This window comes from Limanda limanda, chromosome 2 (assembly GCF_963576545.1).
Source record: "Limanda limanda chromosome 2, fLimLim1.1, whole genome shotgun sequence".
In the NCBI taxonomy this organism is placed as follows: Eukaryota; Metazoa; Chordata; class Actinopteri; order Pleuronectiformes; family Pleuronectidae; genus Limanda; species Limanda limanda.
The window spans coordinates 25,627,262-25,655,145 of NC_083637.1; the positions used below are offsets into that span (position 1 = coordinate 25,627,262).

At 39.9% G+C, this 27,884-nt stretch overlaps 2 protein-coding genes across 2 annotated transcripts in view; one reads left to right on the forward strand and one right to left on the reverse strand.

Annotated features, from left to right (window-relative positions):
- The window catches only part of dok7b (docking protein 7b), a 41,568-nt gene extending 36,588 nt beyond the window's left edge, over nucleotides 1-4,980 (forward strand). Inside the window, exons 11-13 of the mRNA XM_061083573.1 lie at nucleotides 2,454-2,564; nucleotides 2,714-2,911; nucleotides 3,616-4,980. Of these exons, the coding sequence (XP_060939556.1) occupies nucleotides 2,454-2,564; nucleotides 2,714-2,911; nucleotides 3,616-3,764 (458 nt within the window). The 3' untranslated portion in view covers nucleotides 3,765-4,980. The remainder of the gene's footprint in view (nucleotides 1-2,453; nucleotides 2,565-2,713; nucleotides 2,912-3,615) is intronic.
- On the reverse strand, nucleotides 3,910-17,789 carry lrpap1 (low density lipoprotein receptor-related protein associated protein 1). Its single transcript, XM_061083575.1, has 8 exons — nucleotides 17,510-17,789; nucleotides 15,240-15,384; nucleotides 13,112-13,242; nucleotides 11,472-11,592; nucleotides 10,217-10,372; nucleotides 8,995-9,077; nucleotides 8,292-8,468; nucleotides 3,910-5,759 (listed from the first exon to the last, which is right to left on the reverse strand). The coding sequence occupies exons 1-8, from the start codon at nucleotides 17,669-17,671 to the stop codon at nucleotides 5,691-5,693; spliced, it is 1,044 nt and encodes a 347-aa protein (XP_060939558.1). The 5' UTR covers nucleotides 17,672-17,789; the 3' UTR covers nucleotides 3,910-5,690.
- Nucleotides 17,790-27,884: the final 10,095 nt, after the last annotated feature.

The following is a 27,884-nucleotide window of genomic DNA, read 5'->3' on the forward strand; positions in this document are numbered from 1 at the left end:
TTAACTTGGAAAGACCAACACAGGAAATTGCTCGCTGGACGATCTCAGACTGTTTCCTTATCCACACGGACTTTACTTTATTCTTTCTCCACACGATCTACAACGGCTACAAGCAGCCGAACGTCCCTGTGAGGCAGCACGATCTCCGCTGCTGCAGAAGAAGACGAAACCTCATCTCGTCACGGAGCACAACGGATCGGCTCCGGCCCAGCTGCGGTGCTCACGAGAGCCCGTCTGAGAAACTTCAAGCGATTCACTGAACCTCCGGGGATTCGCGCCAAGTCGCATGCAACCCACGAAATCACGGTCACAGTAAGAGGCTTATGTTGTCTGGGCAGATGTTAGTTTTAATATGTAGCGTGTTGATTTAATACTTGAGTGTATTTTGTTGATGGAACTTCCGTGTTCCATTGTTTTAGCCGGCCACTACTCCGAGCCGCTACTTCCGGTTTCCGGTTGGATCGCAATGTTTTGTGTTGCAGTAAATAGGGCCGCGAGAAGCGCCTCCGCCCGCACTGTTAACGTCTGTGTGAGTCTGCAGTGATTTCACCGATCAGAACCTCGGCCCACAACGCTCGCTTGAGGGCTGAGGGGTGAATCACTGTTAACTCATCTCAGACGTATTTTTAAGAGCTTCTTTGGACTCTCCTTACATGTTTTCTCATGTTCTCTCTCTCTCTCTCTCTCTCTCTCTCTCCTTCTAAACCGACCTATACACACTCCTGACCTGTATTTATAATACAGGTCATGTCACATAGTTAAATCTATGCTTAGAGAGGCTGAACACATCTGGAAACCATTCGGCCCCAAAGCCAAGCAGAGATAAGAATTCTCTTTGTCTAAAATTTCCTTTGTGTAATTCATGTGACGACCACCAGTGTGCGCTCCGGCCACATGGTGTCATTAACATAGACTCCATCTTGAATAACGCAAGTTAACCCACCATTTTGAGTCTATTATTGCCACGCCTCCGCTCTCTCTCTCCTCCCATCCTGGCTCTAAATTCATAACGGCTCCGCCATCTTGTTTTGTAGTCAATCCGCCATTTTGAGAGTTTTTAGGCCTTGATTCCACGAATCATGATCGGCCTCCATCTTAGATGTGATGTCACTACGCGTCATCGCCACCCCCCTTCTTTTTCTCTCTCTCGCACACACACACACACACACACACACACACACACACACACACACACACACACACACACACACACACACACACACACATTGATAGACACAGACAGACACACACACACACAGAGACACATAGATGGACCAGAGGTTACATGCGTGTTCTAAATTGTGATAAGCTGCTGTTGTTATCTTTGAAATATGGGAGTTTGTTAAGATGATGAATCATTAAATAACACTAACTTTATTTCACACACACACACATAGACACACACACACAGAGAGACACTTTGACACAGACACACACACACATAGAGACAGACATACATAGGTAGACCGCAGGTTGTCCATGTATTTTCTGAATTGTGATAAGTGCTGCTGCTGTGTTTACCTTTGAAATATTGGAGCTTGTTAAAATGATAAATCCTTGAATAACATTATAACTTTATTTCCCCTTTTTAATAAATACTTTTGTAATTAAAGTATCTGTAGTCTGTGATTATTTGTGCATATGTATGTGATTGCAGCTGGATTATGATCGCCTGTGCTCGAACTTAGAAGCCTTCACTGTTTATTAAGTAATCGTTAATATTAAAATATTGACATTATTAATTTGACATTTATCATTATGAGACTGATAATTATAGCTTGACATCGTTGGTCCCTGGTAACCAGGGTGGTGCCCCCCTTTCTCAATTATTAATATAGATAGTATTATTCTTAAATTGATAATTTTATTGTTTTAGACTAATTATTTTCATTATTCTTGGTTGATAACCTTATCATTGTTAATTGACAGCTTGTACTTTCTAATTGATAATTCCTATTTTCTCATTAGTGGTTTTATTGTTATTTGATTACTGATCATCTTCAATTAATAATTTAATTATTTTTGATAGATAATTTTTATTATTTTAATAATCCTATTTCATGATTATTAATAATTAGCCAACGTCAAGTCTACTCCTATTGCACAACAATGGTTACAAAGCTCTGAATGTAGTTGGTGTTCCTGTGGTTGCTGTAAGCCTACATCCAAGAATAATTTGACCCTTTTATTGCTGAAACTAGCCCTTTAAGAAGACATTACGTGGGCTGTTGCCATTGCCACATAAGATTACATTGTCGCCACTATCGCGATCTACAGGACACTTACACACCCACATATACAAACCGAACAAATGTGACTTTTATTGAAGAACTTCCTTGTTATACAGTGTTGACAGTTATTTCACTACACTTGAGTAATTCCGTCACTGTCTGTGTGACTGTCACAAAGTGAATGTGTCAAATGCTAATGTGCTAAATAAAACCTGTTGTCAGATGCTCATCTCTATGTGAGAGAGGAATGTGACGACAGTGCGGACGTGGCTCTGAAGAAGCCGGCGGCCCTTCCCACACCCTCTGCCCCCCCACCTCCAGCTTCAGCCTGTGGTAAGAAAATTACATTACTGATGAGTCATGAATAATCGTAGAGATTGTTATTTAAAAGAGAAGCAGCTTCATTATACCCTTTGAGACTTCACAGTGCTGGCTCAGGATCATCCAGGCTGCCACTTCAACAGCTCTTTTTTTGACTTCAGGTATGTTCCGGTCTCCCTGTGGAGCTTCTCCGTCTGGGACCCTGGAAGCTGGGCTCCACATCGACAGGAATATTAACTATGTCAACATCCCCATTAGCCTCCTTCTGGCTAAGACCACCAGAGAGCAGCTTCACAGTGAGCTGGACCTGCAGGAGTCCAGCTCAGCGCCGGTCTCCAGTCTGCACCGTGGTGTCAGAGGTAACTCTCCTCACCTCTGCTGGTCCAGAGCCTTGAATGAGTATTTTAGATTTGGTGCTTCTTTATTCTCTGTCCCTCTGTCAGCCCCCACCACCACCACAACAAGACACAGACACGACATCACGAAAGACGCAAAAACATTTATATATTCACAGTTGGTTTTCTTGATAGGATGCAGTGACAGGTGCTTATTCCCCAGCTGACATCCATCTCTTTTATGAGCTTTATAAAAAACAAATGTGGAAATGAAAATGTGTTTTTGCAGCAACGAGATACAACCAATACAGACACTTAATGAACAAGGGGAGGAAATTTATTCATAGAAAACAGACGTGAATTTATTTTTTATTGCTACTTACTACTGATTGATGTGGCATAATGAAGACATTTTCTTGGTGGTGAAAATGAAGCAATTTAATATAGTGACACATAATTTATAGCCGTTTAAACAAATTACATTTCTCAGGTAAGGATTTTTAAATTAAGGTTAACATCCTAGCTTAAAGCAATTTACAGATTCTTTAAATCAAAGATGAATGCTTGATAGATAAATGGACAACACTATCAGGTAGGAAAATGTCCCTTATTAAATGTTATCAGTAAGTGAACAATATATTACATAGCATGTGTTTCCTGTTAGGTTAAAGAACATGTGTCAAACTGCAGAAACATATGAAATAAGTTTCTTCTTCTCTGCCCACCAGAAGAGGGCTCCCTCAGGTACGCCCACCTCGACATCGCTGCCATGGGAACGGCTCGGAGAGTGGGGGCGGAGCATGACCAGGGCAAGGAGGACACACTGACTCAGCAGGAGAACCGGCGGCGAGGCCACCGCACTGAGTGCAATGACTGAGTAGATGACACTTTAAAAAACAATTTTCATTAGTGACTCTCTCCATCTCTCTGAATAAGCTTCATGCTCAAATGCAGCTGATCATCACACTTAAAAAACACACACACACACACACACAAACACATACACATACACATACACAGAGTTGTACCAGTGAACAGTTTTATTCCCGCAAACAATCCATTCCAGTATAAAGAAAAAAAATAGGACATGTTTTTTATGCAGTTGCCACATGGATGTGTTTTATTTATATGCTGTACTTTCTCTTTACTTATAGATTTGAGTTTGGTTACCTTTTTAACCTAGAACTTTTTCGTTGGCTGCATGGCACTTAAGCACACTGTGGCAACTGTTGAGGAACTTTTTTGCACCTCTTTTAAGATTCTCTCAGGATGACTGCCGATCAATATACAATGATCATGACACCACAAACGACTGTTTACCACCGATATTACAGAAGTGAGACGCTTGATAACTTGGTGACATTTGTTGGAAATTCTTATTTTGGATAGTTCTTGTTGTTTTTTGTTTCGTCTCTCACAGAGGGTTAGCTACTGCCATTGCTTGATTTCATACTATTTATCATCGGTTTGGATCACGCAATGAGATCAAGCCCTTCTTCCCATCGCACTGACACCTGCAATCAGCTGCTCAGAGTCCCAGCAAGCTCGGCAATCATTCCACATAAGAGCTTATAGGCATTCGATTGAAATAAGCAGCTTTGAGTTATATCTCGGGTGCAAATTGCATTAATCCAGGCCCATGTGGCCCAAGCAGGACATGACTGAGTAAACAGACAGCCAGTAACATTATTCATCCCTGTAATCAATGTCTCTGCTTCTGGTCCATAAGAGGGCAAGAATTGATGAATGGAAAAGCGCAGTGTGTGTGCTCCAATTTCTCACCTCCCACTTGATATCATCAGGACAAATAGTCCAATATTTGAGGGTAATTCATATTTATGGTGGCAGTTCCTCACCAGTGTCTCTGAGGAGGAGGTGAGGAGAAAGAACACGGGGGAAGAGGCATTTTTTGTTTTATTTCAAACCACAATCTGTCAATGTCATTACAAGAATCACTTTTTGTAAATAGTAGCTGCTTTTATTTAGTCAAAGACTATATGAATGATACTGAACTATATTTTTAAAACATTATTATTTGTATGTTGTTGGCACATGTATCTTTCTGAACATTAAAGATTGCTGTTACATTTTCAGGTTTCAGTGTTTCTTACCCGAATTCGCAAAGCATCCTTCACTTGATATCGATCGGACAATAACAGCATCGTCACAATATCTCAGCTGAAGCATGAGTCACTACAGTAGAAACAGCTAATGTGATGGAGCAGTTATTACTTGCAGAGCTGAGGAAAGGGAGGTGTAAATAAATTGTCTGGGCATCGATGTGCCAATATGTCTTCTGATGCAGGTGGTTGGCCGCCCCCCCGGGACCTGAACCATCTTCGATACATCATCTGGTTAAGTCTGATTCCACTGCTGCTGTCTGGCCCTTAACAACAACCACCCACACTACATTTGGCTTTGTTGGAGTGAAGCTACATCTTCAGTTTTTGTACAACAAGCTCACATTTCTTCCAAACCAGCCTGTCATTCGCTGCAGAGTAATTTTGAATTCATGTATACCCCATCTGAAAACCTGACCTGGTAGTTCTCACAATAAGTCCAGTTGATTAACAAGAAATCATATATGCACAATATGTACAAACAAATTCATTAATGCAGACATTTGTGAAATCAACAACTAAGAACACTAGAAAAGTAGAAAACCTTCAATGTAAAAACAGATTCTTTGTACAGTGGATGAAAGGGAATTTGGGGAATGTGAAATACGTTGTGTGTGGTTACTGAGGAGATTATTTCAGTTCAGTCAACCTTCCCCCGACCTAACGACCTTGATCTGAGCCGCTCAGAGCTCATTGTGCTCGAGTCCCTGACGAGAGATCTTGTTGGACAAATCCTGCATGTGTTTCTTCATCTGAAAGCAAGACAAAGAATGTACAGTCAGTGGCAAAGTGGCTTATGTCAATACAAGTAACCACTACCACACACAGATTGAAATACAAACACATTCCTCTTAATCTGTTGTTCAGCATCAAATATGCTATTTGTGCAAAATATACTTTCCAAAAACCCCTGTTCTCTGAAGTGATACTAACTAGCACAGTGCCGTTCTAAACCCTAATGGGCTGTTTGTTTAGATTGTGTTAATGCTAGTTGTTGCTTTCTTTCTAAAATTGTAACAGTGACCTGCAATAATTCAGCCACGGCAATTCAAAACTGACGGGAGCCACTGCTGCTGTTCACCTGTGTATTCAAAGTTCAGTGAAGCTCGAAGAGCTCAGGAAGCTCACTTCTCAGAACCCAGTTGCCATCGGCGTGAACGCACTGTTGTCATGTTTGACAAAATCCCTTGCATTGATTAGTCCAAGCCACCACTACAGAGCACTGGTCATCTGCTTATTCAAAGTGTTTTGAATATTTAACGTACCTTCTGTCTAAATAGTAGCAAATTTGACACTGCACTTCCTTAAGCCCTTAAAAATACACACGCTCAGAGTGAAAAAGACAAGATGATTGGTCCTCGAGATATTTGAGCCACACAGATTTCTGGAATTAGTGGAGATATTTTGAGCTGGAGTTGCAGCTTGTTAGTTAAACCAACTGTTTTACTGTAATGTTTTCCTCCAGACTGAGACTTTGTAGTATTACTGGTTTATATTTATACTGTAAATATAGTAAATCAATACAAACACCTCTTGAGAGGTCTTGACATAAAGATGACCGAAGGAACTAATATTTATTTAGCATTAACCTCTGGTCACATGAAAAAAACATCAGGATTTATCAATCACAACTTTCCCACAGAATAAGTCATTGTACTATAGTAAATATTTCTGGTTTCACCACTGCTGTCGACCATGTGTAAACATTAATGTGCAGTATTTATAACAGGATTTTTCTTTGTGTGAGGTTCGAGCAAAGTGTTCCTTTTGGAGCTTTTCAACATTATCCAATAGGGATGAGCGAGTGCAGCATTATCTGTATCTGTATCTGTATCTGTTAACCATATGAATTATCCGTATCCGTACTCGGAGTGGGCGGGGCCTAACCCGGAAGTGGGTGTGATTTAGCCCGGAAGTGGGCTGGTTCAACATAACTTTCTTTTTTAACTTTGAAATTTTTTTATGATTTTTTTGTTTTTTTTTAAATTTATTTCCACACTAGGTGTGTGTGTGTGTGTGTGTGTGTGTGTGTGCCCAGGTATTACTCATCTTGTGGAGACCCAAATCTATTTAGACAGTCACATTAAGGACTTGTGAAGTCCGCATAATTCAAATCATTTCATTTGAAGACATATTTTAAGGTTAAATTTAGGTCTAGGTTTAGATTTAGGTTAAGATTAGGGTAAGGGTTAGGTTAGGGACGAGGTTTAGATTAAGGTTGAGGTTAGGTTTAATTTAAGTTTAAGTTTAGGTTTAGGTTTAGGTTAAGGTGTAGGTTAGGTTTAGGGTGAGGGTTTAGTTAATATTTTATTTTTAGGCTAGGGGTTAAGGTTAGGGTTAAGGTAGTTTGGTTAAGATATTGAAGTTTCCAGGAAATCAATTTAAGTCAACTTAATATCCTCTGAAGTCATGGAGCCATGGAGCGGGATTAGGGGTGTCTGTCTGTGTGTGTGTGTGTGTGAGTGTGTGTGTGTGTATTTGCGGCTTGACTTTCATCATCAGCTGTGCCAGTGGCACACACTTAAAACACTTAAAGTTTAGTGCAGTGTAATTGTTTGCTGTGATAATTAAATGCCAGTGTGATAATAAATGACAATTTCAAACCATACAAACTGTCATGTTGTACTGCATTTAACAGAGGTTTACTTTACTGTAAAGTAAGTGTAAATGTAAAGTGAAAATAACAAAACCAGTCATTATGACTTGTGAACGAATATAATTCACGTCTTTCTATACTTAAAACACAGAGTGTTCATTTCTCCGGGAGACAGTGAACGTCCCTCGCATCTCCAGCGCTCCTCTACTGAGCCAATGCAGGTCTCGTGAAAAATGATCCAAAGACTCGTACCCGAAGACCCAGTCGGGAAATGAACGAATCATTTCTGCTTCCTTGACTGAGCCTATGGAACAGTCCCGATGCGCAGTGAACCTGAGTGACTGAGAGACAGAGAGCTGTTCTATGAGTGAGTGAGCAGAGCCGTGTGTGACGGGAGGAGCGCTGTGAAGCTGTGTGAGGATTTTCATTCAGTCCGAGCACAGATAATGACTCCGATTACTCGTATAATAATTGTACTCGGCAAAAGTGCTTTATCCGTACCGGATACTCGTTTCAGCCGAGTATCCGGCTCATCTCTATTATCCAACGACCTTTTGTTTATTAACACATTGTTTATGAGTTTGTAAACCTTTGTCCTCCACAAAAGTGCAGTTTTCTTCTCTTCCCATTTTGCAACATATGAGTTGAACCGTGTGGTGTAGTGTGGAGTAAAAGCTGACACTTTTACCTTGTAGCCCATCTCCCTGGTCTTCTCAGAGAGTGTGTTGTACTTGTCCTGGTTCCTCTTGATGTGCTCCTTGTCTCCTAAAGCCTCCACGTGTCGCAGCTTCTGGTGGGACAGCTCCAGCTGCTCCTGGTAATGGCTGTGCTTCTCCACCTTGGTCTCAAAGTGACGCAGCTCCTCCTAAATGACCAGGAAAAGGAGGGCAGCGAACACACAGGGGTGCAAGTTCAGTTCACCTTCAATTACATGCACAGCAGCACAGGGGATCTGATATGCATCTTAAGTAGTAACTAGATAGAAAATGTCAGCCATAAAATAGGATCCGCATGCTTCCCTGAGATTCGCCTGAACTTGGTAGCTAGATGTCTTTAAAAAATTGAAATTGAAATGGAGTTGCTCAGCGCATTCATCTGCCCATGGGACAAAGGGTGAAAAGAGCACGCTTAGAGACCGGCGAGTGGAATACTTTCAGTGCATTTAAAATGTGTAATGCATAAATTGTGACCATAATAAGGTGCTCTCTCGGCTTCATGGCTCACCATACATAAGTAGTACTTCACTACCACATATACTGGAAAAGTTAATACTGCTGTTACCAGGAGAGCTCTTGATTTAAAAGTTTCTAAGAGTTGGACTGCAGCAATTCTGATAAAAACTAAAAGTAATATCTGAGAACAGGAATGTCCCCGAAAAATGTAAGCGCCACCTTGAGCGAGTCCAGCTCGTCTTCGCTGAGGTTGGTTCTCTTGGCAGACTCCCACAGCTCAATCACACGAGGCTCCCGGAACTCTATGGAGGAAGAACAGACAGAGAGAGAGAGATGAAGAGATAAACAATCCAAGGAGACAGCTTGGAGCCTCACAAATACTGGTTCAGTCGAGAGGGAGGGAGCTTTGAAAGAGGAGCAGTCACAGCAGATGTTTCCTAAGATACAGTCACAGTAACAAGTTGTCCTGGTTGCTCAATCATTGGTGTATACACTCAATATGAAACAGGAGAAACAGAAAGTAAGTGCCTGCATTTATTTCTCAGCTTGAGTTTCTGCCACAACAAAACGGCACTAATGACAAAAGCAGATGACGAAAACAGTGAGAGGGAGATTAACATTGTTTTGTTCTCAGGTGACAAACCAGCCTGGAGGGGAGTGAGTAGAGAGGAAGTAAAGTAGTCAGTATGAATCAGCAGACGCAACATTGCCTTCATCTTAACTCCACAACAGACTCCCACTGAAACCTGCACAGCAGCGACCTCGATTCATGGCAGCTGAATTACCGAAAACAATAAAACGGTCTAATCAGAGTAATAGATGTTTCCTGCAAGAGAAACTCCACAAGGACAGTGGATGGATGCTTCACTCCGAGCTGCTGTAAACAACACTCTCCCTAATCGTATTTTTCACATCCTTCCCATTTGTCCGAGTCGGAGTTCTGCCAAACCCCAAAGTAAATACTCTGGATAATGTCCGAATCAGCCAATGTGAGAATACAGCAGGAGATTATCTAGAGGACTCACAGATGGGGAACCGGCGTGTTGATGACGTTTCAGACACGCGACGGATGCAAAACTAAAAATAGTAGAAAGAATAAATATATCTCAGGATGAAACAGATGTGCCATGTACATAGAAGAAACGGACGAGGAAGTCAACTGGGAAAGACAAGGAGATCTGCACGCGTCTGACGTTCTGCCTCCTACATGTAGCTTAACCCCTCGCCATAAACAGTTGTGATACACAGTACAGCACAGTGTGTTACTTTGTATACAAATCCAAGTCATTGAGCTGATGAGATAAATGCAGTGAGACTTGGATGCAGAGGTGAGCTCTGTGTGTGTGTGTGTGTGTGTGTGTGTGTGTGTGTGTGTGTGTGTGTGTGTGTGTGTGTGTGTGTGTGTGTGTGTGTGTGTGTGTGTCTGCTTTGTCTCCCTCACCGCTGTCCTCGGTGAAGCCCTCGTGGCTGAGCTTGCTGAGGCGCTCAAAGCCCTGGTTGAGGTCTCTCATTTTCTGCTTCAGGTCCGTGTGCTTCTGGTGCAGCCCGTTCTCTTTGACATCACCCTCCAGGGGAGAGATCACGTTCTTGTGGATTTCTGGATTTCAGACAAAGAGACAAGGGGGGGAGGTTAGGGGATAGGATGGTGGTTTCGAGGGGGGGATGAAGAGGAGAGAAATTCAAGCCATGAAAAAGGGGTGAAGAAAAGCAGCCTTTAATAAGAGAGTTTAGTTTTAGTCATAAAATAACCTGTAAAATGTTACTGCATTTTACAAGGGTGGATTTTCATTTTGGCTTGTATCACATATTTTTTCCATAAGAAGCCTGAGTAGCCTGTGAGTCTATTCTTATTGGTGGAGTTGTCAGTGAGGAGAGGAGGTTCCTTACTGTTTCATCCCTGACAAAGGTGTGGAGGTAAAAAGCGGACAAAGCAACACTGACTTGATGATAGCGGTTGACATTTGGATCAAATAAAAAAAAAAATCTGAGGTGAAATGAAGTCTGGAAAACCTATGCAGGCGGTATGCAGAGGTGGTGGAGTGGTGGAGTGGTGGTGGTGCACGGGGAGACTCCCCCTCCAGGCAGCATGTGATTGGCTCAATATTTAAATGCTTCAGACAAACCGAAAAATCCCCCTGGCTTGTTCGGCAGAAACACGGCACTGTGGAGATCTAACGGAGAAGTCCGGGCACAAAACGTCTGCAAACTGTCAATCAACGTCCAAAAAAGATTCACCTGCCTCCCGTGACACAGCGTGGCCTGTCAGCTCGACTTAAAACTCACAATCTGATATGATGTGACAACTACTGATAGAGCTCAGAGCGGGGGGGATACCTGCCATCTACGTAAATAAGAGTTTACGAACAGAAAGGGAGCCGTCTTCACTTGGGCCTGGGCATTTACTGTGTATTTTTATGTTAGAAACTGTCCTGATACATAGAAAATATAGATCTTGCAATGTTTCTCAGAAATTTCCCAACATTTTATGTAAAGGAGCACAAGTTTAGCATAATTATGTCTATTATTAAAACATATGTGATTAAATGAGCTATTTAGAGCAGAGAAGACAAATATATAATATATGTTGCTGTGACACAGCAGCAGAGAGGAGAACAGGGATTAACTGCTCATAAACTTGGCTTCAGAAAAAACCTATAAAAGGCATTAGTGCACAGTGAGTTATTCACGCTGCTCACCCTCAGTCCTGCTGACTGTGTCCATGAAGATGTTGTACTCGTGGACTTTGTCTTTGTGGTGCTGGAACTCCCTCTTAAGGCTCAGTAACTCCTCAGTGGAGAACTTCCCCGAGTTCTTGGCCTGGTGCAGGTGGAGGTATCGGAGACAGAAGGAGTTAGAAATAGCAGGTTAACAGGTACTATATTCTGGCTGGAGAAGGATGGAGGCATGAAATACAGTAATGACTGTAATATACACATCTAAATATTCATAAAATCAACAGATGTATAACGCAAGAAGTCTATAGTGCCATTTTACATGACATATAGAAGATACATGGGGTTAAGAGAATATTGGAGCTCCGGCCTTGATTGTCCCTGAACCTTCAGCTTTTTCTGCTGAAGCAACTCAAGACTTAAATTGTGTAATTTGAGTAATTATGAGATAAGTTAAACTTTTCCAGATTGTTATTCCTTAACAAGCTGCATAGATGCCAAAGCACAAGCTTTTGAAATTATGGGCCTGTGGACAAAATACATTTTATTTTGTGCTTTAAAAAAAAAAAATGTATTACTTTGTTCCATAAAAAGTTCAATTAAAGGTCTATTGGTGCTGCTGAGAGAAAACTCTAACCTCAAAGACCTTTCACCGGGTAAATCATTTAGTATACCTTGTGTGTTTTAAGTGGTGTCGACTGATCTCAGATTATTGTATATGTTTGTTTTATGTCACCATTGTGGCTTCGTTTTTATCCTCTGCAACAGAGTATGAATATTCATCTCACAATGAAACTGTGAAAAACAGGGCATATACATATATATATATATACATACACACACATATATGTTGGAATAGATGATTAATCATGCCAAATGGGACCTAACAGGGCTCTGAGCCTTGATAAAGCGTAGCCCAGCATCAGCACGGAGGAGTGCCCGCTGCAGTGGTGCTCCACTCAGGCAGGGACCCATCAGCAGCTGTCGGTCCTGGCTCACAGATATCTGGCCACCCCTGCCACTTCTGTCTCTGAGAAACTCTTCTCACTCTTAGGTAACGTGGTTCAGAAGAAGAGGGGAGCCTTCCACTCTGAGAATGCAAACAAGCTAGTTTGCCTCTGTAACTGGCTGAAGGAAAGCTAAGAGATGAGCCGGATGAGTCCATTGGTGTTACGTGACACTACATGTTGACAAATCAATCTGTTATGGCCTATGATGCCACAGAGATTTTGGTTTAGTTTTGTTGATTTTGTCATTCAAGATAGTATTAGGTAATAAGACAAATAAGATTGTAATAAGAGGAATTGAGGTCAATGTGGAAGATATCTTTTAAAGGTCTATTAGAAAATGCACTAGAGAGTTGCCATTATGCCATTATTGCATATGAACAGTGAAAACAAATTTATGAAATGAAATAGATGTTGAACTTTAAAGTTTATAGTGTATATTATTCATTGATTTATCTATCTACCTAAATCAATTTAACATACCACCCCATATTCCATGTGTGGGGTGAGGAAACTATTATATATATATATATATATATATATATATATATATATATATATATATATATATATATATATATATATATATATATATATAAATGGTTTAAGCATATATAATATCATATAGAAATCTTGCACACAAATTCAAACGTGTACCTTGTTCCAGAGTTTGTTGAGCCTGGGATCATCAAATATGTCTCCCTCCTTGGTGTCGTGGTCCTTCAGGGAGTTGCTCTCCAGCGGCCGTGTGTCTCTTTTCCCATCCATCCCAAACTTGGCCAAGATCACTTAAACGACAATAGCACATTAATTTTTTATTAACATTGATATAAATGATGCCGACGTAAGCCTGTGAGCAGTTACAACTGCGCCTGTCATGAAAAGAAGCTCAGGAGAATATAGTGACTAAGACATATACATTCATTATTGAAAACACATTTCACAGTACAAATTACCCAGAGCCACACAACCCTTGACAGGAACTCATTTATTCCACAGTTCCCACACCAGTTGTAAAGAACAGAAAAAGCGAGCAGCATCCCTAATGAATCAGGAGCGGAAAATAAGCTACGAACACAGAATGTTTGGTTCGGGAAGCAGTCATTTTTCCTGACAAATGTAGCACACATGAAAAACCTAATATCTAAAGATGAGCATGAAAGAGGAGGGAAATTCTCATGTATCCTCCCGCCTGGATGGCAGCACGCTTCTACAACAAGGTAACAAAAAGGGAAAACATTAAAATACATCCAATTCTTCCAGGACACTAATTTCCCATGACAGAAAACTGATAATGTTGCCCCGTATATAGCATTTCTGTAACTAATTTGTAAAAATGTTACCAGTTATGTGCAAAAAATACTGTGCAGCACAATTTATCTCTCATCTCATAGTGTGCCAACATTTTGGACTGATACACAGAGTTGGACTTTGCTCTGAAGAAGCTCTACGCTCATTACTCTGCTCCAGTAAACTCTTATTGCATCAGCTGACTCAGCATCATCTCAACACTATAGTTACCCATCAGTGTAACTTATTAACCGCTGACCCTTCATTAGGACAGTGTCCACACATCTGGTTTATAATTCTCATAAAAACGGTGAAAGAACTTCATATTTTACATTTTATTTTATTGCAACTGTCTCTTGGCATCTCAAACTGAGAGGATCAGAAAGAAGTGCTGCAAAAAGTAAAAAATAATTGATAGTTACAGGCACAATATTTCCGCCCAATTAGAATGACTCAAGTAGATGGTGTCATTCAGTGAGGGAGAGAAGAGGTCCTCATAAAAAATATATAGTTATCCTTCAAAAAGGAGCACATCGTGGCCATGCTGCTCTTCCTGGAGCTGGAAGGTCACTCCTCCACTGAGGAGTTTGGAAGGAGAGTTAATGTTGGAGAGTTAGAGAGTCCAGGATGGGGAGACTTGCACAGGGAAGAAAGTCCACTGGCTGATGGCAGCAGAATGTTATAACACACTGGTGGTCAGTATATGGCTGGTGAGGAAACCCTTCACACACTGATACACCAGCTCTGGGTGTAATCATGACTGTGATTTTCAAAGTATGTCTGAAGCTACATTCATACTAATATGTGCACTTCAGCCTTGAATCTGTAGTAATCCCTGGCCATACTAATTCATACCATGTGACCATTCCCACGGGATGTGAGAACAGGAAGCTGTTTTTCTACTCTGCAGTTAGTTGGGAAAAGAGGGAACAGCAGCCTTTCAAAACTTGTTTGCATTTGGCAGGCGGTAACGTGGCAACAGTGATGAGTTTTTAATTGAAGATGCATTTGTGTGGATGAACTCTGACTGGGTAAAACCTGTGAGAAATGATCACAGGTGCAGCTGCTGTAAGCAATAAAGTATCTTTAATCCAATGTTCACAGATTTCACATTTAATCTCTCATCCTTTGCTTAGAAATATAATGAAATCTGCAAGTAATTCCTTAAAGCTACACTTTTAATTTCTGTAAAAACTAAAACTAACATTGGCAGAGATGAGAAATTAAATTTCCTCTGGGGCGTGTTTCGCTGATAGGACAGGAATTATCTTACCAGCCAAATGGCAGTTTATTACATTTAAGCTACCATGTCAACAGTAATGTGTTCCTTGGTGTTAGTGGTGTTAATTACTTGTCAAAATCATTAAAATTTCAGCACAGAGGGCGACTGCCAAGATTTGTGGTTGAACATTCAGGGCAGAGTGACTCAATAGTGAATTCAGGTTGAAGTAGGGACACAATTCCTGATGGTCCTAGTGAGCAGAGACTGTCTCACCATTGAAGTTACGTCTGAGCTGGGCCTCTTTCTCTCCATTTTCATCCAGCCCCTCCGCCTTCATCTTCTTCCATTGCATCTCGTCTTTTTCCTGAATCTTCAGATCACTGTGCAGCTCAGACTGCTGCACCGGGGACAACTGCGTCTATCAGGACCAAAACAAGGGACATCGTAAAACTACTGCGACAGAGGGAGGGAGAAAGAGTGAGCAGAGAGAAGGGGGGAGAGTGACTTGAAATAGAAACGGTGACAAAGAAAAAAATAACAGTGTGACAGCTGCCAATTACGCTGGGAGGTAAGTTAGATAAACTGTAGGGGTACGATCAGTGAAAATGGAAAATTTCAATCCCTAGAGAAGATTAAATTCAAATAGAGATGGAAACATTCTTCACAATTTGAAACTCAATCCTAACCTCTCCCCGAACTTGATGACAAACCTCGAAATCACAGTCTGCACTGGTCTGAAAATAGGGCAGGTCATGTTTTGAGTAAAGCATGGTTTGCGGAAGAAGATTAGCTTCACAGTTTCTTTTTACCATTGGACATTAATTAATAATCATCAACATCATCAAAAAAATCACAATAGAGTAAATTTATGCAGCACTTTTCAAAATCCACATTACTAAATGCTTTACAATGACATCTAGATAAAAAAAAGACTAGTCATAAAGTCAACAGTTTTAAAACAAATGTAATAGATAAAAACACGTTTTGTGAAACAGAAATAGGGAAACTAAAGCGTAAATAAAATCAGGGAAGGCTTTCTGATAAAAGTGGGTTTTATGATGAGACTCAAAAGGACATCACTGACTCAATTGCCCTCATCTTCTCAGGCAGGTCGTTCCAGAACCTCAGGGCCATGACTACAACAGCCCTGTACATTCTACTGTTCCTTATATTGTATTAATTCATTAGAACTCTGTCTTTATGGCCAACAGTGGATATTTCCCCCAGAGAGATGACCACTATTGCAGTTTTCTGCAGAGGTCCTCTGAAGTTTACTGGGGCAACAGGGTAGGTAATTGAGTTCCTCAAAGACCATCAGCTGAGATAATTTAAAACAGTATTCCCAATAACCTTGTAGAACCAAGTTCATCCAGCTAATTGGCTGAAAACAAATCAACTAAATCTTATGACCCAGTCACGCCAGCCACACTTTGAAAATTGATGCGCATCTAGTTGTGGTCTTACGGTACGGGTCCTATGGAACGACAGAAAGGCCAAAGACAAACTTTGGAAGTGTATTGTCAAGTATTCATGATGATGACATGATATGTCAAGTGTCAGACGATTTTACTGTAGAAAAGTAAAGGGAACATCTGCTACTTATAACATTATATTATTATAATGATTATAATCTAAATTTCTAGCGGGGCCCCTGTCTCTCAGTCTCCCCCTCGTTTTTCACAAAGGTCTCAACCTCACTATGTAAAGTGTACTGTTGTGTTAGTGTGGTCGGATCACTGTGTACAGGCACTGCAGCTGCTAACATTAGAGCTCAGCATCCCTATTAAACTACAGACCATCGATAACACATAACAGACCATAGATTTAAACACTACAGACCATCCATTAAACACTACAGACATAGATTTAACACTACAGACCATAGATTAAACACTACATACCATAGATTAAACACTACATACCATATATTCAACACTACAGACCATCCATTAAACACTACAGACATATATTTAACACTACAGACCATAGATTTAACACTACAGACATATATTTAACACTACAGACCATAGACTAAACACTACAGACCAAAGATTTTACACTACAGATCATTAGATTTAACACTACAGATCATAAGATTTAACACTACAGACCATAGATTGTAACACTACAGACCACAGACTATACACTACATACCATATATTAAACCCTACAGACCACAGATTATACACTACATACCATATATTAAACCCTACAGACCATAGATTTAACACTACAGACATATATTTAACACTACAGACCATAGATTTAACACTACAGATCATAAGATTTAACACTACAGACCATAGATTGTAACACTACAGACCACAGATTTGAACAGTACAGACCATAGATTCAACACTACAGACCACAGATTTGAACAGTACAGACCATAGATTCAACACTACAGACCACAGATTTGAACAGCACAGACCAAACCCCACAGACCACAGATTTAGACACTACAGACATAGATTTAGACACCACAGACCACAGATTGTGACAGCACAGACCAAACCCCACAGACCACAGATTGGAACACTCACCCTCATGGCTTTCTCCCACACCTGGTTGAGCTTCGCTATCCTGAACTCCACCGTGGGTCCATCACTGCCGCTCGGCTCCGGCTCGTTCACTTCCCGGGAGTATTTTCCAGCCGTGACAGCACAACACAGACACAGAGCAACAACTAAACACTGCAGCTGCATTTTAACAACAACTACACACAACCAGAGACAGGAAAGGAGCAGGAAGACACAAGCTAGGTCAGTCAAATTAGCCGGAAGACGCTGCAACTGTGTCTGTTATTGTGGCTCTGGGTCACGAGTCATGTGCTCAAAAGGGGAGGGCGCTTCCTGAACACTTGCATCATGGGATATGTAGTTTTCTCTCGCAGCCCCGTGGCTGTCACTGGAGTGGAAACGATCTTCTTTAAAACTACAATTCATGGAAAGCAGCGCTGCGTCGTTACCAGGCAACGGAGGCAGCGGAGACTCTGAGCAAATAGAAATCCTCCACGAGCTGTGCGTCCGCAGCACAGGCTCCTGGACCCGCTGCTGCTTCTAAACCAAAGTTACTTTTACTTTTACACACAACAACACACACACAGATGTTTTCCTTGTAAATGAATATTAACGGTCACCGCCTAGTCCAGAAAATCTCTGCACCTTAGCACTGTAGGCTACATGCCCATAACTCTCTCACTGTATATATTGTTTCGTTTTATATTGTTTTATATATATTTATATATATATTGTTGTTTAATGTCTGATCGTTATTTATGTGCACCAACCACACCAAAGCAATTTCCTGTATGTGAATATATACTTGGCAATTAAAAGAATTCCGATTCTGATTCTGAAACTGACCTGGAGCCTCAGTGAAATTACAATTAGATGGTCTTTCCCCTGTAGCTTGATATTTATATATATATATATTGTTGTTTAATGTCTGATTGTTATTTATGTGCACCAACCACACCAAAGCAATTTCCTGTATGTGAATATATACTTGGCAATTAAAAGAATTCTGATTCTGATTCTGAAACTGACCTGGAGCCTCAGTGAAATTACAATAAGATGGTCTTTCCCCTGTAGCTTGAAAGCTTGGATCATTTATTCACACTCTATTCAAAACAATAGGTTTACTTTCAGATCCGTCAGTGTATATTCCTCGAAGGAGTTCAGCTGAAAAGAATGAGAATCATGTTTTTAGGGCCATATCATATAAACTATTATATCAAGAAAAGCTGGATTTTTTTTGGTCATTAGCATGCAACAGTCCCTTAAAGTTTTACTGCAATTAGTTCTTTAAATTTTAAATGTGAGATACATTAGTAACAGTTATAAAAGAGTTTGGTGCAATGGTAGTTGGTTAACTGCCCCAAGGTAAACATTTTTAGATCACAGACTAAGGATATGTATTATACATACTCTGCACTAACTGTGCATTAACTGTTGTTGAGGATTAACAAACAAAGGCAGTGTTAAATCAAGTTGTATGGCTACTAATGTACTTGTTACTACGTGCATCATTAGATTATCATTACTGCGCTCAAAAACAAACTGGTTGCTCAGGGGTTCAACATAATGACCTGAAACATTAGTAAAAAAGAAGAAGATGGAAAAATTCACGATATGAAGAGCAGCACAGTCTCCACAGTTAAACTTCGTGGAGCTGATTTATAACGAACTGGACACAAGGCGAAAATAAAGTAAACTAGAATGGGACTCAGAAGAGCACATATACCAACACAAAGGCCCAATAGTCCCCTAAGATTCAATCCAGCTGCACCAAATTGCACACACTAATACACTCATCACACTACTGAAGAAAAGGTATTTTTCTCCAAGGTAAAGGAGGAAAATGGTTGAAAATATCGATAAACAAAATAAAACAAACAAAACACTATTTATTTATTTCGCAATGTTAAAGAAAGTGTAGGAGTGTTCCTGGACCTGCACCAAATACTAACACTTCATTCCCTGACCCATACCACTTCCTTGTCAAGAGTGATCTTGACAAACAAACATACAAACCAACCAACCAACAAACTACCAGACGGAGTGAAAACATAACCTCCACAACGGAGGTAACTACAAGAGCAACACATTTGTGAGAACTTCTGAACAATGTTTATTTTCCATTGTACAAATAACATCTGGAGTGTGTTCAGCTGCTTGATGAGTCCATTTTCTTTGCTCAATAAAACAATTGTAAAAACAATACAAACTACTGTAATTGTTAATTTATTTGACATTGGAAAAAAAGGTCATATCCGAATAGGTTTTGATTTTTAATGTTTTTTTAATGTATTTACTTACTGTTTTTGTTGAGTGTACATTTGTGATGTGTGGCTCATGAACATTCACTCTGGTTCTTGACTATAGAGTTACAAAGGAAACAGTGAAGAAACTCACTCACTTCATAGAAACCATACCTTACCTCAGGCAATATAGGAGTTCATGTGACTGGGAACTGTGGTGACAGACTTATGGACTCCTCTGCAGATAATGTAATACACACACACACGCACATATGCACACGCACGTACAACCCATATTCATGCCAGGCAAGCTTATTGGATTCCATATGAGATGAGATGAGGGAAAGATTTTTATTATTGATCGTCTGAATTTGTCGCTTTGGAAAAGAAAACGTTAATACAGCATCCATGCAAATAGTAGTACTATTGCTTGGTTCAGCAATAGCTGAACCAAATCCACTTACACGATATTAAGCTGGGAGAAAGAGAGGGGGAAGGAAGAGGGACGGACAGACAGACCAAAATAACTTTCACTCCATCGCCTTGATAATATTGTTTCAGAACGTTAATGTCAATAAATCAGATTCAACTGAAAGTGGATTGTATTGAATTGAAGTGAGAGCGAGACAAAGAGAGAGTGAATGAATAATGGAATCATGGGAAGGTGCCTTGCAGCAGTTCAGGGCCGCACAACAAAAGAGATACAAATTATATAATAGTACAAACATAACACTTTGTATCTATTTGTTACAGAAATCTTTTATTACTTCCCTGACAAAAGAATGCAACGGTAACTTTTAGGGTTTTTAAAGTCATTGGTTGAAATAAAAAATTTCCACATAGGCCAAAGTCAGTTTATCCATCTGAGGACACATTTCATTTCATTGGAACGTCTTTTGAGGACACAGCCGACCAGGTGATGTTCACATTAATTCATCTATAATCATGAAACAATACAATTTTAACATGCAGCATAATGAGTACTTTACTTTTGGTTTCCTGATGTTTTTTTATATCCACTTACAGTTAGAAACAAGCTCCCAGCTCCCTTATTCGTCTCAAGCTGCTTTCAGACATGCACTGATAATCTCCTGACTTCCTGTATGTGAGATCAAGTGTCCGAGTGAGAGGCTCTGCAGTTTAAACGTCCAAATGAGCTGATGTGAGTACACAGCCCGAGACCCTTCACCACGAGCGAGTGGGTGTGTTAATGATGTTTTAAAGACAGATCCAAAAATAAAAATGAAAAATAATACAAATACTTTAGGATGAAACAATAGTGTCGTACAGATCATGAGAGCTTCTGTTGATGAGAGCAGACGCCGGTGTCGATGTGCTGTCAACAACATGTGATCTCCGCAGCGTAATGATCAAAAATGTCCGCAATAAATCTGATGCTGACGGAGCCACACTCAATGAAACAGTTATTTTTTCTGGGTTATTTAAAAACAATCTTGGAGATGTTTCATAGCACAGAGAGACAGCAGTGCATAGGTCACGTGTCCCCAGCCACCTGGCTCTATAAATACAAATTCTACTGCATTAATTTCAGGTAATTTTTCCTACAAAACAGAATAAGAACAGCCTGTTCCCTGTGCACATTTAAAATATATATAAATAAAAGCATTTAATTACACAGTATATTATCCCTGTCATTGGATGAAAAATAAATATTATAATTAACTTTCACAACAGCGTAACCTTGAATATTGCATTCAAACTATAAAAAGTGGGACACTGAATTTTGTAGCCTTCATGTCGTGTTTTAGAAAGAGCAGCTTGAACTTCAGATCGGAATGGTTGGTTTCTGTTTTCTTGGACACAAACATGTTATCTCTGTAGTCTAATTAAAGATGCCCTTGTTCTCCCCTAGGTTACTTGACGTATTTGAAGATAAAAATCAGTGGGGTTAATGGATCACAAAGGGACTGAACGGGAAATGAGTGTTGTTCTGGTTGTCACTGGTTGTGTGAGCCTGCGCAAATGTGTGTCTGCAGCCGAGTCTCGGGAGTGGGAAGTCAAGAAACACAGAGAGAGAGAGAGAGAGAGAGAGAGAGAGAGATATAAGGCCAGAGGGAGGCCACTACACAGCACACAGCCCACGGTACCACCGCTGTTACATAAAGCATGTTTGATGACAGCATCATTTTGCCTCCCTTTGGCTTCCATTAGGTAGACAGAGAGGAATTGGCTGCCAGTGGAATATGAGAGCAGTGAGACGCAGGAGAGAGACAGGGTGGAACAAAGCAAGAACCAGAAAACAAGGGGGGGAGAGGGGAAGTAAAGACAGCGACAGAGACTGAGATGGTGTTTTTTTTTTATAAGCAGGTTTTGTTGTCCTGTGGGTGTTGGGGAGGCATAATGAAATAAAGCCTACATTCAATCACTGGCTGAACAAACACAGTCATTATGCCTAAGTGACCGCAATAAACAGGCATTGATCATCTTATTACATGTGCTAATTTAACTGCATGGAACAACAGGAGCAGCCCTCACATTAACTCAGAGTCGGCTTGAATTAGCTCTTCACTAATGGAACGTTCACTGTTTAAAAATCCTCCAAACAGCTATTTCAGACTCATTTCAACAGAAGTGTTTCAAAACTTTATAAAGACGGCTGTTTGCAGAAGCTCAATGGTAGGCTAGAACAAAGTTAAAAAAGTTTAATGCATGTTTATTGACTACAAATACAAAAACTACTTGCTGATAGAGGATTTATTTTCACTTGCCATTCATTTTTAATGAATTAGCTGGTTTTAATCTTCACCCTGAGATGAACATCTCTGACTTTTAGATGTAACACAAGAACTAAACATTATTTTCACAGTCTGTAAAGCTAGAGTCCATTCACCAGTGCTGTTTCAGTCCCTCCCTGACCTTTGACCTCTGAAATACAATCAGCTCATCTTCAAGTCCAAGTGACCATTGCTCAAAATTTCAAGAACAGCCTAAAGGCAGAAGTTATGGACTGTGACCTTCGACCTTTGAACCATGTTCACCAGGCAAAAAAATACTTTTGTGAGGTATTATAATCAGGACATCCTTTGTTCTAAGTGAATTTTTGTGTCATATATAATGACACTCTCTGTGGGTATTCACAAAAATGAATGTATTGTAACCTTGACCTTTGACCACAAAAAACAAATTTATTCATCTATGAGTGCAAGTGAATGGACTGAGAGTTGGATGTAACAACATATGGACGGATAACCCAACTACATAATGCTTTGTCGGTGCTGAGGCATAAAAAAGAAATATACAATGTATTTTGGTCCGATATATTAATGCTATAAAATATAAGTCTGAGTAGAAGCAGATTTGTTGTTTAATTAAGTCAGTTTCTCCCTCTGTCTCTTTCATTTCTGTTACAGATTCTCGCTGTAATACCTCAACCTGGAGCTTTGAAAAAGATAAGGAGGCTGTTTCAGAAATCTCAAGAGAGAAAGGTTTTGAGTTTTGCTGCAGATAGTCTCTGGATTGTCACTTCCTGACTAAATGTGCCAGATATCCATATCGTGAACTGAGCTCATTCTCAGCTCTGCAGGACTCATGTACCACCGGGTTTTGGAGGGACTGCTCCTGCTTTATCAGCAAGGCTCAGCAAGGACCAGCCTCCTCATGGGAGGCGGCTGCCGGTGATTTGATGGAGTGTCGGGAGCTGTAATATATTCAGATGCTGGGATTGTGGGATTTCTTTCAAATCTTTCACATTAGTTTTTCAAATATTTGTCAATGGTTCATTCATCACCCTTTGCTTCTCTGACTGACTTTGTACATACCTAAAAGTTTAAAGTTAGCCATGCATATGGTGTCCATGTATTTGTCTATACAGCTAATTGCCAACAATGCTGACCACCATTGTTGATGGTTATATGGTAAATGGACTGCCTTTATACAGCACTTCTAATCTGAACTCTACTCTCCATATTCAACCTTTCACACACACATTCATGCAGAACTTCTACAGTATCTAATCCAGAGCACGTGTTTTTGCATACCCACATTTTTTCATGGTGTCCTTGGTTTGCAGGTGTACTTGTCCTTACTTTGGATATTTAAAATATTATCAGTTTCTCACACTTTCCAGTTTGTCAGCAGTGGGGACCTTCAACTTTTTACTTCTTTGATGCAATTTACAGCCGGAAATGTCAAATGTGAAATGAGTTATCGTGTCACTTTGAAGATCTAAAAATATTCAGTGAGGGAATTATTCATTTTAAAATACCTTACTATTTCATAGTAGGTTAATATCATATATATGTTATTATTAATAGGATTCATTCATTATATCAGTTAATTATAAATGAAAAATACAGAGGGGTTTCTATTGAACCGGACTATTAGAGACTGGAACAAAACACCGTAAATGATTCTGCTCCTTTAAGTCGGTGACCCTGGCTCCCATTCAGCTATAGGATTTCTATTTCAAAGCTTACTGGCATGGAAAGGCAATACACTTTTAATAGGAAATGGATATGGTTGATGTGGCCCTAATAGTGTGTGTAATATCATGCACGGTGCTGCCAGCGTCCCTGTGTTTTACAGTCAGCTTCAATGAAAATGTAGGCAATCATTCAGAACACCTTTACTGGTGCTACACTGCACTTGAAAAAACTAAAAGTTTGGTTACACGTTGTTCTCCCTTAGCTGCTATATGACTCTTACGTCCATGTTTAAAAAAAACACGACTTTTCCAGTGATTGTCACAATAAATCTTTGGTGCCTAGAAGTGTGTAATTTTCAATAGTTTGGGTTATTTTTTAGGTCACAATCAAAATCAACTTGTGTAGATGATTTAAAGAGATGAGAATCAGGGAATAAGAATTAAATAATTGTGAATTAGAGAAATAGACTTGGGCACTTCTAAGTAAGGTAGACCACGAGAAGCAATAAGTTAGTATTGTATGAGTACCTCCGACCACACTCGTGGTGGTGTTGAAGAATGGAGCAGGAAGTTGGGATGTGTTGAGGTGGTGGAGGTGGCTCATGCATTCATCAAGGTGCATATAGACAATTTAAAACATATTAACACAACCCATAAAAAAAAAAAATCTGCAGTTCGCAAATGAAATATTTGACAGATTCAAATGAACTATTAACAGCTGATTGTATGATTATGTAAATGTGTGTATAAGTGTTGATGTCACCAACTCATCGTTAACAATTTTAGCAGACTTTCCGTGTCGCTGTTCCAATTGAAGGTGCCGTTCAAGGTAATTTTCCATTAGGAACAGATTTTTCTGATTATTCCAACACCACATTAACACACAATTGGAAAGAGAACTAACTGTACAAGCCTAGGCTAAAATCATGTCTACCTGATGAACTTTTGATTAGATTCATTTCTCTAGTCCCAGTTTAAAAGATTGTTGGATTGTAAGGTAAGTGTCTGACTTGTAACCTGAACCTTTGGAATTCTTCAAAATATAACAAAAGTTAAAATATGTCTGAGAAGAAGCTAGTGGGTGACATGCAAAAGCACTAATAAAGTCCTTTGAAACCCAGATCGATTATCCTACAGAACAGAGACAATTATGTTTCTCACAAATGGATCACATGACTATAACAAATCACTTGTTTATTGTGAAGACCTTTGTTCATGGTTAATCCAAGTATGAGGAGATTAAAGCAAGATAAACTTTAGGAAACAGTGGATCAAATTATTTAGTAAAGGTCTGGGTGGAGTTTGACTCAAAGTTAATAAGAAAACCGTTTGAAGTGAAGTGAAATTGATTTGAATGGCGAACAACCACAAGGTCAGTTTGGCCTTATATTTCCCTGTGCTATTTAAATGTCAAAGTATGGCCTGATTCTGGTTGTGTCTCCTCCTCTTAAAGTTGATTTTTAGTTTTAAGACATAATGGAAATTTCACTGTGCTTTATGAGAACATGTTGGGTCAGGTTACCTTCTTTATTGAATCCCAGAAACAGAGTATATGCAGACACAATATAGACAACATATGGAGTAAACTAGAAGCCCTGATTGTAAGGAGATGCATCTGACATAAAGGTTCAATTAGAAAGCTGAAATTTGTGTTGTTTAACATGATCACGAACAAGAAACGGTGATAGTGCTGTCCCAAAAATCCCAAACAAGTGTCTCATTCCTTTGAGCTATTTCAGCAATGTTTGTAGAAAGAATACAAACTAAAAACAAGTCTAAACACAAATAGTTCAATATAAAGTAATACTTGATTTGTTGTATTCATTTGAAGGCACTGGAGACCTAGAAGAAATACTTAATCAGTTGTTTTTTTACCTTTTAAGCTGATCAGGTGAATGTGTGAGCAAACAATTGGTTTTCTACACATCCACTTAGCAAAATTAGCATTCATCCGGAGTCACGTCTTTGTCCGCTTGATAGGGGTCCAATATTCACTCTCTTTGTTTTGGTCTGCGCCAAATCCTGAGGGAAATGTCCATTTCTTTTCAGCTCCACTGTTTTCATCAGTTAAGGTGTTGAGCAGGTAGGGAAAGTGTTTTGTCTTTTGTTTCGATGCTTTTTTAATGAGAACAGATTCCAACGGGAAACAACTTGATGAAAGCAGCAAGAGTCAAACAAATAATACTAATTAATATGTAAAATTGTGATAATATTTATAGTCTCTTCAAATTATAACCCTCAAACTTTTTTATTAATGTACTAATATAAGCTAGATGAGAGAGGGTAAAGCATAAGCACTTACCAGTATTGACCCCCATAGCAAATAGGTTTTGGCCAACTCATTGGATGGAATGATGAAGCCATAGCAATACCGCCAAAGGTGGCCCGAATTTGTTTTGGGATATTTGGGCCACATATGCTATGTCTGGGCCACAAGGCGTCCAGAAGTGCTGCATCGATGCCTGATTCGGCCCACTTCAGGACATGCTTCCTAGGAAGGCAGGCTCACATGTTCCGTCCCAGGCTGGGACACTAGTCATGGGTTTGACAGACTGGAATCATTTGAGTTTTGTGTTCGACTTAAACAGATCACAATCTTGTAGAGAAAATTAAAAAAACAGCGACTATATTTTCTATGTTCTCAAAAAGAAATCAATGAACACAAACTCACTTTCTTTGTCTGTTCCATTGTAATAGAAAATGCAGAGCTGTAAATATTCTGGTCCCCAGCCCTTTTATAACACAATGTGTTACCGAACCAACAAATTCAATCTCCCCGGGAAAATCTTGCAAGTACATACTTTTATTGTTTTCGTTATTGCTTTTATATTTATAGATTTTCCCAAATATACGCAAGGACATTTTCTCTGATTTAAACATCTCTCTTGCAGGTGTGTGTTTAGTGTGCGCTTGTGTGTGTGTGAAACAGGAAGGTGGTGGTGGTGGGTGGATTCAATATTCATTAAATGTTCTCACTCTGCTGACCTTTTCCATTCTCCCTCCCTGAGTCCATGCTTCATTTGATTCAATAAGTGACTTTAATTTTCAAAGTAAACCTTCGCTTACAGATTTATTCCCTGGAGGTATTGCTTTGTGTTTACACAGAGAGGAGGAGAATGAAGAGGGATGATGCAGATCAACTGGGAGGAGGCAGATAGCAATCAATGGGGAGAGAAAGACAAAAGGGTTGGTTAAATAACCTGTTTTCTGCAGCAGTACTCTTGAACCTATAATTTTCAAAGTGGTAGAGGGAAAAATATCAATAATTTGCACTCTGATTAGACTCTGGACTCTGAGCAGCTGTGCGGATTCATTTTTTTCAACTCCACTGAAGCAGATATTTGTTGGAAATATCTTCTTTTGAAGGGGGAGGGCAAATAAGTAGAGGAGATCTGCAAATAACTAGAATATGGAGGTGGCTGAGGATATTGTTTGACCGACACAATAGAAATTGAATGACAGATAATGAATCCATAGTAAACAGACAATTCTCTCTGGTTTACCTGAGAACAGCGGTGTCATAAGGGTGGGGGATATTAGAACATTATGCAATTTTAATTCAACATACAATTATTAACCCCTATTACAGGGGCAACAACTCAACACCCACAGAGTCTCTGCACCCAAGCCAGGCGACACAAGGATGCAGTGACAAGTTGGTAATCTGGCTTCCAAGATCAAAAGATAGAAAAGAAGGACAGGAGGGAGAAAAGAAGAGACGACAGCAAGTTTGCCATATTTTTGTGGGTGTAGTGAGTGAGTGATAGAAATG